This window comes from Alosa pseudoharengus, unplaced genomic scaffold, assembly GCF_046254945.1.
Source record: "Alosa pseudoharengus isolate Yale_2024_CS ecotype anadromous, Long Island Sound unplaced genomic scaffold, YU_APseudo_1.1 YU_APseudo_1.1_scf_22, whole genome shotgun sequence".
In the NCBI taxonomy this organism is placed as follows: Eukaryota; Metazoa; Chordata; class Actinopteri; order Clupeiformes; family Clupeidae; genus Alosa; species Alosa pseudoharengus.
The window spans coordinates 6,534,790-6,549,789 of record NW_027468680.1 but is presented as its reverse complement, the minus strand read 5'-3'; the positions used below and the strand labels follow the sequence as shown (position 1 = coordinate 6,549,789).

Here is a 15,000-nt window from a genome sequence, read left to right as displayed (position 1 = left end):
AAAAGGGGCGGGGTTTGATGATTGGCAGTGACAGGGTACGTAATAAGAACTCTCAAGTATATAAACAGAGGGAGCCCTACCCACCCTACAGAAGAAACAGTAATCCCTGTAGCAGCACCTCCATTTGCATCACTGACTGACTGACAGCACACGTTTGCGCGTCATTTTAACTGAACTTCAGCAGCCGAGCCAGCACTCCGTCAAGAGATATAACCATTTCAGTGGGATGCACAGAGGCGACAACCGCATTGAAGATGGCTAAACTGTGGATATTGACGTTACTGTTATTTGTTTAACCTTGATGCTTGGATAATCAACGACACCTTTACGACACCTGCGAATCTTTTGGATAGATACCACCGGAGCTCTCTGCAGTGGGCTTGAAGAAGGATTAATATTTATTTAACTTTTCCACATTTACCGTTACCCTTTGGAATAGGAGCGCACCAGGAGGAAAGGTTGCATCGCAAGGGAAACGTGCTGCTGCTATTGAAGAGTGCTAAAGGATGGCACTTTGGTACAAAATTCTTGTACTTAGCTTAATGATAACGACTCAGGTAAGCCTATTCATCTGCCCGATGTCTTCCATCAGTGATGGTGCGTTCACGAAAGAGTTTGACTGATGTGTTTGTTGCGCTCCCGCAGGCTTACGGATCCGGTGTATTCGAGCTTGGTCTTCATGAGTTTAAGAACGATTACAGATTGCTGTCCAATGGTGAGGCATGTGGTCCCGAGTGTCGAACCTTTTTCCGAGTGTGCCTGAAGAACTACCAAACGGTGGTGACCCCTGGTGAATGCATCTTCGGCAGTAATATCACGCCTGTCTTAGGGACCAAGTCGTTCAGCGTCATGAAGAACGGCGGGGTCAATAAACCAATTCGATTGCCTATCGACTTTAGTTGGCCGGTAAGACTGGAATTAATGTAGTTATCAATAGCTAATTTGTTTTTTAACTTTAAACTAAGCGTTTTGGTGATGCAGCGCTTCTGGTGCTCTCGGCTGCCAGGTAGCCTGATAGGGTGAAACACCTGCTTATCTAAATTTGCCCACTTGCACCCTGCTGTTCAGCTGTTAGCTTACCTCTGTTGTATTAGCCTATGTGTTGTATTAGCTTACATTCATTTTAAGACTACTGCTTCTTTACATAACTGTTTTGCAAAACTTTTGTTTTTGTGAAATGTGAAATGATATATATTTACTTACGCGACATTCTGTTATGTGTTTTGTAATCTGTGTAGGCGAATCTATGATGGGTTTCTAACTGTCTTTGTAGTAGGCCTACCTACATTTTTTAAGTATCTAATCAAATGCACGCACATTTTATTCGTAGGGATCCTTTTCTTTAATCATCGAAGCCTGGTATGCACCAACACAGGAATTATTAGGTGAGTAAAGGATGTGTGCGTTCTATCTCCGCCAGGGGGAGACACTGATTTTATTATTGTACATAAATTGAAAAATGTGTTTAAAACGTTTATAAAGCAGTTATTGCATTTTGAACGAAATCACGTCTTACTAATTTTTGTCACGGTTGATTTTGTTGTTGTTTTTTATGCGGGGTAGGCTCGCCCCCCCCACCCCCCCCCACCCAAGCGCACCCCCCTCTCCGCACCCTCTCACATCCATTGTTGGAATTACGTGCAACAAGGCACTTATTTCATCCTCTCGCTCCACACAATCGCGCTTCCTCCGGTTTATTTTTGGCGTGGGAAAGTGAGCAAGTCTTTGGTGAGAATATCTAAACCTCGCCAAAATCTACTGACGGCCTTTTCCTGTACTTTACACCTTTTTCTGTTCCGACCTTTGGAGAGGGGGGGTGATAGGGTCGAAAATGTTTTGCTCACACAAAGGAAGAGGAAATTTAAATAGCGGTACACTGCGCTCTAGACTCTCCTTAAAACATAAACCAATGAATCTTGATTGGTTATTTAAGGGAAACCCATATAAAACCAATGAAATTCATTTACATTTTACAATGTACGAGCATTTACAGTGTAGGCTACACATTTAGAATATTTTTTTTCAGTTGTGTTTATGGTTAAACATGTGTTTTGTGTATTTTTTTTTTATCTCTTTCTCTGTACAGATACATCGAACCCCGAGTTATTGATTAGCTTTTTTGCCACCCAGAGAAAGTTGGAAGTAGGTGCTGAGTGGTCTCGGGATCATCTGACGTGGAAGCAGACGGAGCTAAGGTATTCTTACCGGTTCATCTGCAATGAAAATTACTACGGCCAAAGTTGTTCCCAAAAATGCAATCCCAGGGACGACCGTTTTGGCCACTACACCTGCGACCCTGACGGGAAAAGATCCTGTCTCCCTGGCTGGAATGGACAATACTGCGAAGAACGTAAGCAACAGGAGAGGCTATGTGTGTTTGGCCTCCAATAACATGGGTTTGCTTCATTATATAGAATATTATCATGTGTGGTTAGGAACAGATGAGTCTTTTGGGCACCCAGGCCGGATTTATGAGTCTTCCACAGAGCTTGATTCAAACATGAAAATCCACCTGCAATCCACTGCAAATTCCCGCTTATCATGGTTGCATTACAAATCCTCGATGTGTTTCTCAGCGTTGTCGTTACTAAAATCTAGGCAGTTTTGCAATCATGAAGTGGTCCTCCGAGGCGCACTCTCGCTCTCTCCCTCCCCAGCTCGCGCCAGTTCAGAGAGCTTAATCCGACCCGCGCTCTCCTAGGAGAGCAGCACGCGCCGGGTTAATCGCGGCATTATCATCCGCCACGCGCCACTAAATTGCGGTCTCTATTGTTGAAGCGGAGCGCAGCAGCTGCAAACACGGTTCGGACAGCCCACCAGCAACAATGGGGCAGCTGTCCGCTTTTAAGAGCAAGCATCTGCTCGAATCTAACCAGCCGTTAAACACGAGGCTTGTAACCATGTGAAATCAATGTCACATACAACCTAGAAACGTAAAATAGGAGAGGCAAATTAAGGCAGTGCTTGAAGAGGCACATTACAGAAACGACAGTTTCTCCGTGATTTGAACCTCATATTATCCTGCAAGACCAAAAGCAGTCACACGTTCTTGCTAAAACATTCTGTTTAAAACCAAGCAACCCAGATATTTGTTATATTAAAGGACATTTTAATTAAGCCTATACCGTGGAAAACAAGTTAACGTATGTTTTTTGTCTGTTTGTTTCAGCGATTTGCCTCGAAGGATGCAGCAAATCAAATGGAAACTGCTCGAAACCCGGAGAGTGTGAGTAAGTACAGCGCTCTCGACCCAAGTACAGGTGTAACCGGTGTTTGTTTTCATAATAACTAAAGGTCTTTGTTTGCTTTTGTAGCTGCAGGGAAGGCTGGCAGGGCATCTTCTGTGACGAGTGTAAGAGACACCCCGCCTGTAAGCACGGCACCTGTCAACAGCCCTGGCAGTGCACCTGCGACGAGGGCTGGGGCGGCCTTCTTTGTGATCAAGGTAAGTGCAATATCCCTGAATGACATCGCTGGTCAATCCCGCTTTGCCCATTGTCTGTAGCAAAAGTCAAGAAGATAAATCGTCCTCCTAATGGAAGGGGCCGCATTGTAGCCATCCATTTAAAACTGTGCTGTCTAGCCGAGTTAAACCAAATGACAATGATAAGCACACACACACAGCAATACTGGAGGCACCATAAAAGTGCAGCATGCGATAACCACCTGGATAACATGATAAAAAAGCGAATAACTGCTAGAAGGCATAATGGCTTACTATGGCACATTGGCACTAATGGCTCAATGGTAGCATAGGTTACTTGAGCCCTTTAGTCCATTAGTGGTAGTAGCCTACTGTTACTCATCTTCTTATAAGGAAGATTTAGTGTTGGGTCAGAGATCATTTGATAAATAAAAGTAAACAAGCAACTTTGGCTGCTGTTGTCATCTTATATCAGATGTGTCAGTCATTTGTTAGGAGTCAGGATGGGGCCAACTGATTCATTTTCTATGCTGACACTGGGTTGGCCCAATAACAACTCTTATCAGGCCCCCCAACCCATTCACATTGGCTCAGCCAAAATTCTGTGAAGGCATCAAAAAGGATAAATGAAGCGCATGCAGGGATGGATTACTGCACGGGCCTACCGGGCCCAGGCCCAGGGGCCCAAGGGGTCAGGTGGCCCTGAAGCCCAAGCCTTTGCATGGAATCATTGCCTCAATATCAACAAATCAGGATGTAGGCTATGAATCTGATTGAATTTAGTATTGGCCATCCCCAAAATGCACCAGAATACAGGAAATTACATCAAACAAATTAAAAAATGTCTGGGGGAGGACCCCTAAACACCCCCTCCCACATATATTACAATTAGTGGGGGGCCCTTAATACATCTGGGCCCAGGGGCCCGAAAGTTCATAATCCGCCCATTAGCGCATGTAGAAGTTGTGCTGGGTAGAGGCGAGTGGTGCCAATTGTGCAAAAAAAAACACACAAATCTAGTTGTTCCACCTGTACAGACATTGCAAGTACTTTATATCAACATCAGGTTGAACTTAAAGGAGGAGAGGTAAGCAAACATATTAAAAGGTAGAGGGACAGTGATCAGTCGGAGAAGGGGTTATAGAACACTGCAACCATAGACTAGCTTCATGATTAATAGGGGCTCACAGGAAGAGAGCAGGTCTGTATAACATATCATGCTGAAGCTAAGTTCTGACTTCAGCCATGAGTTCATTTAGCTCTACTGTAGGCTGCTGTAGGCCACCCAGAATGTAGCTAGTATACAGGCAACAAAGTTCTTCTGTAAAAAAAAAGCAAAGTAACAAAGGCACTCTGTTTCGAAAAATATATGAAAAAGCCTTTAATTAAACATGGTAACTAGATAAAAACACATGGGCCTGGTAGGCCTAGTAGAAGTACAGTTACTACAATCTTTGGGTAACTGAGCACCTTACGTACATTAATTGTTTAAAGCTGCTATCAATTTATTTTTGTGTAGTTCACATTAATTGAAGAATTTTAAATAATAGTTAGAGCCTCCTTTATGACAATTGCTTGTTTTCATTCAACAATGGGCGTCGCCGTGACACTTCAATATTCAGACATCCAGTTTTCTATTTCCGGCTTCGTTGCATTGATTTTAATGTGATGGAAGACAGTGCCTGACGCATCCTAAGCCATATAAAAGTTAACTTATATTTTATATGTATATAGTGCAGAATTGTCAACATTTCGGAAGACATATAAGCTAATATTAAGTTATAATGTGAACAGAATGGAAAGAAGATGAAAATCGGATGGAAGTGGAGTTTCACAAATAAGGTGGATACTTGATGGAGATAACTCCACATTCATTACTGTTCATCAGTGAGTCAAAGAGCAAGTAAGTGAGTAAACTCCACTTGCTGTGCTCTATGGCACTTAGTTCAATAGATATGCATGATTAAAGCTAGTGCCAGGATTGTGTATAAGTGGATGAGCCTGACCAATTGTGCAGTCCAGTCCAGGGTCAAGGTGGCACCTTAACTCCCGCATGCAGCTCCGCAGACACTGAGAGTCAATGGACTGTGAAGAGGCATAAACAGGCGTTGTTTTTGTGACCTTTTCCCTCTCTAGATCTGAACTACTGCACCCACCACAAACCCTGCCGGAACGGGACATGCATGAACACGGGCCAGGGCAGCTACACGTGCACCTGCCACCCCGGCTTCACCGGCGTCAACTGCGAGCGGGAGGTGAAGGAGTGCGACAGCCGCCCCTGTCTGAACGGAGGCCTGTGCACGGTGAGTCTCGACGTTTCCCACCGCTTCGCCGCAGCGGCACGGCGCTCCCTCGGCCCACCCCTGCTTCCTTTCTCACAGGCCCTGCTCTCGCCAGGGCTGCCAGCGCCGAGCAAACAGGGCAGACCTTTTGGTCCGCCTGTCGACCCACATTGATAGAGCTTGTAAATGAATGTGTATGGATCGTAGCGAGAGGATGTGTGCGCGTAAGCAGGATAAGCAGCGTAGAGATAAACACGACAGTAGGGGGAATTTCTTGGACTCGGTCCAGAGGCATTAAAATAAAACACTGAGAACCTTTTTTTTTCCTCTCTCCCCTCCGTTTCTCTCTCTCTCTCGTTCCCTCTCTTGCCCTCTCAGGACCTTGAGAGCGGGTACAAGTGTGAGTGTCCAAAAGGGTACGAGGGTGACCACTGTCAGACTCGGGTGCTGACCTGTGCAGAATCGCCCTGCTTCCACCTGGGCCGGTGCCACGATAAGGACGACGGCCGGAGCTACGTGTGCGAGTGTCCCGCCGGCTACACGGGGCTCAACTGTGAGAAGCGTGTGGACAAGTGCACATCCCTGCGCTGCGCCAACGGTAGGTGATGTTGCAACACACACACACACACACACACACTAAAATAACCATGGGGACACACACACTGAAAACTCGAAGGATATTGTAGCTGATCATGTGTGGAACTAAAGCTTGCTGGCGTCAGTCAGTGGGAAAACTAGGTAATGGATGCAGAGACAGGCAAACAGGCACCTGCACACCCACGCAAACACTTATGTGGCTATTTCCACTTTCAGAGTAAGTGTTATGAGGTTATACAACCATGTGGTTAATGATTATGTTCTGGTTGTCTGTCCTGTCAGGTGGACACTGCGCTATGGAGGGGAGCGTGCGAAAGTGTATCTGTCGGTCGGGCTTTAGTGGCCTCCACTGCGAGGTCAACATCAACGACTGCGCCAAGAACCCCTGCGCCAACGGCAGCACCTGCAAGGACAGCATCAATGGCTACACCTGCATGTGCCCGCCTGGCTTCCAGGGCCGCAACTGCGACCGCCGCACCGACGTCTGCGCCACGCGGCAATGCCTGAACGGCGGAACCTGCCGGAAAGGCGTGGGCTGCGTGTGCCCACCCCACTTCAGCGGGCCGCAGTGCGAGGCGGCGTACGCGCCCGCCACCACCACGCCCACGCCGGACGACCACGCACCCTGGGCCGCGGTGCTCCTGGGGGTGGGCCTGGTTGCCATGACGGTGCTGCTCTGCATGGTGTTTGTGGTGCTGCGCTTCGTCCACAAGCAGAGGGCCCGCGAGCACCTGGACACGTCCACCAAGAACAACCTGTCCGACTTTCAGAAGGACAACCTCATCTCCGCCATGCAGCTGAAAAACAACAACCAGAAGCTGGGCCTGGAGGTGGACTGTCCCAGCGAAAAGCTGAACTACAAACACATCAACTACCACAAGGACTACAAGTCCCAGATGGACTACAAGGAAGAGCTGTCGAGAGAGGACAAACTGCATCACAATGAGAAATGTTTAGAAGAGAAAAAGCCACTGGGTAGAATATATAGGTAAGAATACATCATCTACAGCTTTCCTCACAGAGCCTCACATACGCTGTGACTTCAGCATTCATTTCCTTTCTCTGGAACTGTTCCAGTCAGATGAAGGCGTCATAAGGAGCCAGATGATTTGAATAGGGACAGGTGTTAAGCACGCTAATTGGTTCGCTGACTTAATGAGTGAAGTCCTGAGGGAGCGCGCGGCAGCTTGAATATTTTGATCTGGTTACTGATGAAAATAGATCAAGCTTTAGAGCGAACACCGCCCCCAGGCCTGTTCTCACGCTAGCTTGCCCCAGCACTTTGGAACAAACATTTTGCCTGACTCGCGTAAACTGACATTCCCTTCAAAAAATCACTCGCTCCAACCCCGATTAGGTTTCACACAAGCGGTGGCTTTGTGGCCAGATATCTCCAGAGTGTTTGGTTTTTGTTTGAGGGGGAAAGAAGACAAAGCTGTGAGCGCTGAACAGTATTTGTTGAGACATGCTTTGGTTTCCCCTCAGCTCTGTTGTGAGCTTTGGGGTTTGGCACACCATTCTAATGACTGTTGAATTTGTGTTGGTTTGCAGAGAAAAGCCGGAATGTAGAATATCAACAATATGTTCTTCAAGAGATTCCATGTACCAGTCTGTGTTCGTCATTACTGAGGAGAGAAATGAGTGCGTCATCGCTACGGAGGTAAGCGTCATCTTCTGCCTTGGGGGGGGGGGGGGGGGGTTGCGTGGGGACTCGTGCTGTTGTCATTGTCAATATTAAGCAACCTTACTCTTCGTTTTGAGTAATGTCATATGTTCTCTGCTCTCTTCACAGGTATAAAATATCAAGATTATCAAGAAGGACTATCTTCTGGACTGTTTACATATAGATGGTTTTTTTTTTTATTTAAGTGTGACTTGCTGCTCTTGGAAACTTGATAACTGGAGACGGCCTGTGCTCAGGCGACTGCAATAGGACTACGTCTGAATGTAAACACGTCAGGACTGACTCGATTCAGAGCAGAAACGACCGGAGTGCCCATACTGTAGCTGAGAGACTGATGGCTCTTCTGGCATTTCTGCCTTCACTCAAGGGTGTGGGGGGGACCATGGAGACTTCACAAGCACCCACCCACCCACCCTCCCTCCAGGAGATGGAAAAGACTAATCTATACGTTTGTAATCATGGACCAATAATATTTAATTATTTCCATTCAAAGTTTTTTTTTTTTTTTTAATTTAGTAATATGGCAATCCAGTAATCAAAATCATAACTGCCTGACCTACAAGACCCACCGTCTTCTTCCATTTCCCAACCATAACTGGGTGCTATGCAAGAGAAAAGGGGAACATTTTTACAAGACCAACATTCATACGCATATAGAATAATATTGGAGACAGCCCACTTGTGGACAGTCTTTGACTTTCTTATCAAAATCAGCTTTGTAACACTAGTACTGAGTACCTTTTTGTTGATGTCAGATTTTTTGTAAAACAAAGTTTATATGCATAATAATCACAGAGCCTTAAAAATGGGTTGGAGACCTAAATTAGTGCCCTGTTCGTTTGAGACCCTTGCTCACTGTGGCCACAGCTCCGTTGAATACAGAGGCAGTTGTCTGCAGCGGTGAGGTGATCAAAAGAACATAATTTTTATCACACTGTATGCAACTCATGCCCAAGGGGACAAAGACCAACAAGTGACTATCACACCGAAGAAGCCTAAAAAATAGTTGAAATTGCAGAACAATTGATGTTATTTTTTAAAGATTAGTATTTCACTAGTTATTTAAATCCTAAGAAGCACTGATCTTTTTATGTTTTCTAAATTTATTTTGTATATACTGTATATTTATGAAACCTGTACATTCTGTATTGTGTGACTGTTGACCATCAAGAAAAGTTAAATTTATTTTTTTGTTGTTGTTATTGTTTATTCAAAACAATGAAAACAAATCTGGTACACTGTCGTTTGTTGGTTTCATTAAATGTGGAGTGCGAAGTGCAACACCTAGATATATAAGCATTTGTCTAGATAAGAAAGAACTGCGATGAGTGTGTCATCTAGTGTGGGTGGAGAAATCACCTCCGTCTTATTTGACCAGCTGTAATAATGACGTGTAATAACTGGCAACTGAGGCAACATGTGTCTAGGTAGTGTGAAGTTCGGTTGCCCACAATCAGTCTTTAGACAGCACTGTTACATCCATGTGAGGAATGTGAGGTGATATATTCATTAAAAATGTGCAACAACCAATCCACATGACCTCCAGTTCAAACGCGAGTCATTTTACCAGAGTGGTGTTTCTTGACTAGATGGCAGTGGGAGAGGCAGAGGAATTCTCCATTTACCAAAACTGAGATGAAAAACAGGGAACGAGAAAAGGAAAACAGAGGGCGAGAGAGAGAATATAAATATCACCAAACAGGCAACATCAGAGCTGCAAAGAAAAGCTGTTTGCTTCCCATCATCAGTTAACCCCATTTGTTCCTCTCGTTCAACACAGGCCTCCACGCTTGTTTTTCTTCATTGTTTTGTAACAACAGCATCCTGTTTGCGACTCTGTGACATCATTTCCTGCTTCCACAAGGACAGCCAACAGTTTCTCACGCATCTCCTGTGCCGTGTGTGTGTGTGTGTGTGTGTGTGTGAGAGAGAGAGAGAGGCAGCTGCGAGAGGAAATTCTCACAAATAATCACAAACGAATAATACTACAACAAGAATGTGTCAATAATGTCAGACTCCCCATGACGGCCTTTATCTGCATTGCACAGATGCCGATTCAGTGTGATTAGGCCTGTGATTGTTTGGGCAGCACAGAGAGGGAAAACATCTGAGTCTCAGGATATGCTTTATAACACAATTGTAGGCCTAAGGGAAATCTGATTAGCTTACCAGGGAGTTTGCGACATTCAAATATTTCTACTCAGCTTGACATACTATCTTTTTCTTACAGATAGATACAGCCTGCATGGAAAGACTGTTGATTTTTGTGAATGAAATCATTTTACAAATCTGTGAAGATATCCTGTTTCCTTGTCTATAACATCGTGTTTAGGGATAGTGGCAGACAGACGGAACAGGTTGATTTTTAAAAGGATCTCTCTCTACTTCCAAGAATGACCTCTCTCCCTTTTACAGTAGGCCTACAATGGCAAACAGCCCAGGCCTCGCCCTTAGGGGATGTTTGTAATTACGCTAATTAGCACACGGGGGCAGTATACAATCCACATGCGTGGGGCCTGAGCAAAATGTGTTTTTAGAAAAAATTCCTCAAGGCTCACAAAACATCCAAAGTAGTCACTTAAATTATGAAGATGCGTTAAGTGTTTTGGACGCCGCAAAAAGGAAATCACTGTCTTTGACGTTGCAAACGTTTTAGGTCTTGAATTTAAAAGATAATAGAGCTTATTTACGCAGATACGCTCATGTGGTTATTAGACGCATGAGATGCTCAGGGCTAACACACAGCGTTATTACCAGGCAAGAATGTATGGGGCTGTCGTGTCTTAGACCTGTTAAGAGCCTTAACTGACTGTACCAGGGGATAGGCTACAACCAAACTATTAATAGCTTATCCTGATCTGCCGCTTGAAGTGTCATGCACAAATTAAATGACTGAGTATGATGCTATACAAAATGCATATCTTCTCTTTGCTGTAAACTTCCAAAAAACATCTCACTGACAGTACAGTTGAAGGGTGCGTGATACACACGTCACTGTCCAAAACAATCTCTGTCAGGGCAAACAGTCATATATCTAAAAGGGCGGTTCCTTCGGATGTGACAAAGTGTGGACCTCCTGTTACTTACTAGCCTACCTTAGTGAGCTGTCTCTGATTTGAATAATGTAATCTTTTACAGAGGCGCTGGCGTAACATCCACGAAGTACCATGTGCGCAATGACTGTCCTGACGTCCATGCCAGGTACAAGAGCAAAACAGGCGATGGGGGAGTTGGATCGTTCTGTTCTGATGCCTATCTTTAGAAAAAGTGTGTGATTGGATAGGCAATGTTTACGATACCCTCCTCTATGATATCATTGGTCAGTAACGTACAGTATGACAACAAATACACGTGTCTGCAGACCAACGTGAGGTTCTGCAGAGTGTGTGAGAGAACAGAGACAAATTGCTGAAATAGTTTCTAAGCTGAATTCAGTTGCAATTCAGTCATCTAAATTTCGTATTCTCATAGCGCTTTTTTTTTTTTCGCAGTACAGACCAATGATACGCATTTAACAAGGAGTCTCGAAATTCAGCATGGATAGAGAGCGGAATCAGAGAGACGACTGGAATTTCCGTTAACTGCAAAAACATTAGTGCAACCAATTCTGCAGATATGCAGAAACCTCAAGGGGGCCAAGGCATCGTTTAAAGGCTCTCATTCATTGGTGGAGGCAGTGCAAGCGGACTGATATTTACAGACCGAAGACTAGACTACCAAGGACCATAGGCTACGACGAGTTACCTGAGAAACTTTGAGATTTTGGTCACTCAACAGAACACAATGAGGCCCGAAGACATGATGCAGGAGCTGCCAGATCTTTGGATATTCGGCTACGGCTCCTTGGTATGGAAACCGGACTTCAAGTACAAAAGACGCAAAGTTGGTTATATTCGGGGCTACAAGAGACGTTTTTGGCACGGGGACAACTTTCATAGAGGCAATGATAAAATGGTGAGTTTACAGAAAGTTTGGTTACTGAAGGTGCAAGCCAACACTGTTCCTGGGCGTGTTTCAGTGTATTTTGCATAGAGAATATCAAAATCATGTCACATTGCAAAAATGGACCAGTGTGAAATTAACTGATTTGAGATGCAAACGTTTCATAAGGCCCTTTTCTGTTCTCTTTTCAGCCTGGGAGAGTAGTGACATTGGTGGAGGATCATGACGTAAGTAAAAGTTCTCTCCTGCCTGTTGTATTGACTAACTAAAATCTCTTAATTGTGTGGCTATTATTATTGTTAGTCTTGCATGTCGGTAGGCAAGTTCACCAAGGGCCTTGTGTTCAGCACAGAGATTAACCTTCATTTGTCAGTGATGACTGTGCCTCGTAGAAGTGTTTGTGTAGATGTATAGGGACAGAGTGTTCACAGTAAACATTCTGTTTACTGAATGTGTGTCTTAATGAAAGCAGACTCCCACTCCGGGTCTGCTGCAGTATCTGGGTCAAGTGGTAGACAATGGCGAATCGGCGTCTGCGCCTTAAGTTTGTGAAGTTTTGCCTGCTGCGTGAACTCCAAAGGTTGAGTACAGTAGAAGAAAGCAGAGGCGCACTCAAGGGCTTGATTCTAATACAAATTTGTATTGAGAGCCGAGAAATTCTAATTCTAATACAAATTTGTATTGAGAGCCGAGAAATTCTAATTCTAATACAAATTTGTATTGAGAGCCGAGAAATTCTAATTCTAATACAAATTTGTATTAGAATCAAGCCCTTGAGTGCGCCTCTGCTTTTTTGTACTGTACTCAAGTGGTAGACAAACATCACGTTTTTACACCCTTTGAAAACAATATTTTCCACCCTCTCTTCCCTGCAGGCCTGCACGTGGGGTGTGGCCTACGAGGTCACCGGCGCACAAGTCCAGGAATCGCTCAAATACCTGAACCTCAGGGAGGTGGTGCTGGGCGGCTACGTCACCAAGATGGTGGAGTTCCGACCGCAGGAGGAGGGCGAAGCTGCTCTGCTGGCCTTGGTCTACATCGCCACCTCCGACAACCCCATCTACCTCGGGCCGGCCAGCCCCGGCGAGATCGCCGCCCAGATCGCCTGCTGCAGGGGTCAGACGGGGCACAACATCGAGTACCTCCTGCGCCTCACAGAGTTCATGAGGCTCTACTGCCCAGAGGTGGAGGACGAGCACCTCTTCTCCATCGAGGCGGCTGCCTTGGCCTTGGTGCTGTGACAGGATTTTGGCATGTTCAGACACACACGTTTTATAGTGTTTTAAGCCCCCAATGTCGTCTTCCAGGCAGCACTGCATGGATGGCACTAGGGTTAGGCAAGGGTTAAGGTAAGGGTTATGTGCCTTGAAGTCCACAGTTGCAGGCTTAAAACACCATCGAGCCACACACACACACACACGCCATACACTGGTGCTAAAAAAAAGTGACATGGCGACATCAACATGGTGACATCAACATGGACACATTTCTCAGTCAAGAGCTTTGAAATCTCAGTCCAAGTCCACAAAAAACAGGTATACAAGTGTCTGTGTAGATAGTTGTTGCCATGACAAATCAGCGGGGAGGAGTGAGAGGCCTCAGCAAGTTTGGGGAAGCTGTAAAAACACTCCACTACACAGAGCTGAAGGATCGTCCAGAAACTCCATTTCATCGGTCATGTTCTGTATGTCTAGTTAAATTCAATACTCTGATCTCATGGACCATAGATGAGAGAGGCCAAAGTCTAAATGCGAGAGTAGATGCGAGAGAATGGATCTTGGGGTGACATGCCATATTGTTTTATGAGAATTTAAATCAAAGGCTTTAAAGGGGCTTTATTGGGCTTATGCTTGAGGCAGATGTTATAGGTCTGCTTGTGATTGCAACCTCATGTGAATCGACCACAGTCGACCACAGCTCTGGGATGATGTCCAGAGCTTTGGGATCAGTGATGTGAACACAGAATTTTGTGTATGTTCAATGCATGTTCTGCATGCTCTGACTGTGATGGCATCAGTGACAAAACCAAGGCATCAACACCAGTGATCTGACTGATAATACGCATCGTTTTCAGGTCCTTAAGAAGGGACCAGTTGTACCCCCCCCCCCCCCCCCCACCCCTTGTTAATGTATACTGCACTGTGTAAGCTCTTTCTGACAGAATGTCTGTTTCTTTGGATCTGCTATGTACCCTGTGCCTTTGTTGTAAAAGGACACAAACAAGTAAATAAATAACATTTGGATTTCATAGGAATAGTTTCATAACCAGCAACACGTCACAAGACATAGAAAAGGGGCAGTCATACAATTGAAAAAATGCATTTGCAGTTTAAGAGAAAATGTATGCAATGAAGTCTGCCCTGTCTTGTGTCTTGTGGCTGAGAGGCGAGCATAACTGTCCAGTCAGCCCAATGCGGCGAGCATAGCATAAAGCTTTCTAGCCACTCCCTGCAAGACACTCCATACAACAGCCTCAATGACCCTCACCCTATGGTGTCATATTACCACTGGAAAACTATCACCTACACACAGTGACACGGAGCCAGTGCGGAGACGTAGGCAGAAAAAGGCTTCTGCAAGTCAAGTCACGAGACCTCAGCTGGGAGGAGTCCTCTTAGTTTTTCCAGTCTGGAGTTGTCTAAAAACGTGACACACTTGCAAGAATGTTGTCGTCGTGAACAGGTGTGCTGCAGCTATCACTTTACTTGTCGCTCTTTTGTGCGCTCGGCCCAAGAAGATCATGCTGTTCCTTGGACCTTGCCGCTCACCCAATGGGCTCGTCAAAATAAACTCTAGGGTTGCATAACAGAGGCCGGTCTCCATGGCACCTAACGTGACATGTGTCGTGTTACAACAGGGTCTCATCTGTCAGGACCACTCCGCAAGTCCACAATTTAAAAATTTAAAATGCCCTATAGAATAGTTTTGAAATATTCATTTAAGTATATATCATAATTAATGTAAGTGTCTTAATGTATGTATTTGTTTTATTCTAGAACATTTTTATTGGGGTTTAGGCTGGTCTACGCTGTCAGTTAAACAGTTTGATTTATGTCCAGGTTCCTGGTATT

The 15,000-nt window shown here is 45.0% G+C and overlaps 2 protein-coding genes across 2 annotated transcripts; both read left to right on the top strand.

Moving 5' to 3' along the window:
• Positions 1-103: 103 nt before the first annotated feature.
• Positions 104-9,517, top strand: dll4 (delta-like 4 (Drosophila)). Its single transcript, XM_076300371.1, has 11 exons — positions 104-557; positions 646-906; positions 1,331-1,385; positions 2,087-2,350; positions 3,170-3,230; positions 3,315-3,445; positions 5,561-5,727; positions 6,085-6,304; positions 6,586-7,291; positions 7,855-7,963; positions 8,096-9,517. Exons 1-11 carry the CDS (start codon positions 507-509, stop codon positions 8,099-8,101), a joined length of 2,031 nt encoding a protein of 676 aa, XP_076156486.1. The 5' UTR covers positions 104-506; the 3' UTR covers positions 8,102-9,517.
• A 1,861-nt stretch (positions 9,518-11,378) lies between these two features.
• LOC143139250 (glutathione-specific gamma-glutamylcyclotransferase 1-like) lies at positions 11,379-13,982 on the top strand. Its single transcript, XM_076299855.1, has 3 exons — positions 11,379-11,941; positions 12,121-12,156; positions 12,805-13,982. Exons 1-3 carry the CDS (start codon positions 11,771-11,773, stop codon positions 13,168-13,170), a joined length of 573 nt encoding a protein of 190 aa, XP_076155970.1. The 5' UTR covers positions 11,379-11,770; the 3' UTR covers positions 13,171-13,982.
• Positions 13,983-15,000: the final 1,018 nt, after the last annotated feature.

Excerpts from the sequence above, each read along its gene's own strand:
- LOC143139250 (XM_076299855.1), top strand. The coding sequence starts at position 11,771 with ATGAGGCCCGAAGACATGATGCAGGAGCTGCCAGATCTTTGGATATTC. Across the intron at positions 11,942-12,120 it reads ATAGAGGCAATGATAAAATG|CCTGGGAGAGTAGTGACATT; the intron begins GTGAGTTTACAG and ends TTCTCTTTTCAG. Across the intron at positions 12,157-12,804 it reads CATTGGTGGAGGATCATGAC|GCCTGCACGTGGGGTGTGGC; the intron begins GTAAGTAAAAGT and ends TCTTCCCTGCAG.
- dll4 (XM_076300371.1), top strand. The coding sequence starts at position 507 with ATGGCACTTTGGTACAAAATTCTTGTACTTAGCTTAATGATAACGACT. Across the intron at positions 3,231-3,314 it reads TCGAAACCCGGAGAGTGTGA|CTGCAGGGAAGGCTGGCAGG; the intron begins GTAAGTACAGCG and ends TTGCTTTTGTAG. Across the intron at positions 7,292-7,854 it reads CCACTGGGTAGAATATATAG|AGAAAAGCCGGAATGTAGAA; the intron begins GTAAGAATACAT and ends GTTGGTTTGCAG.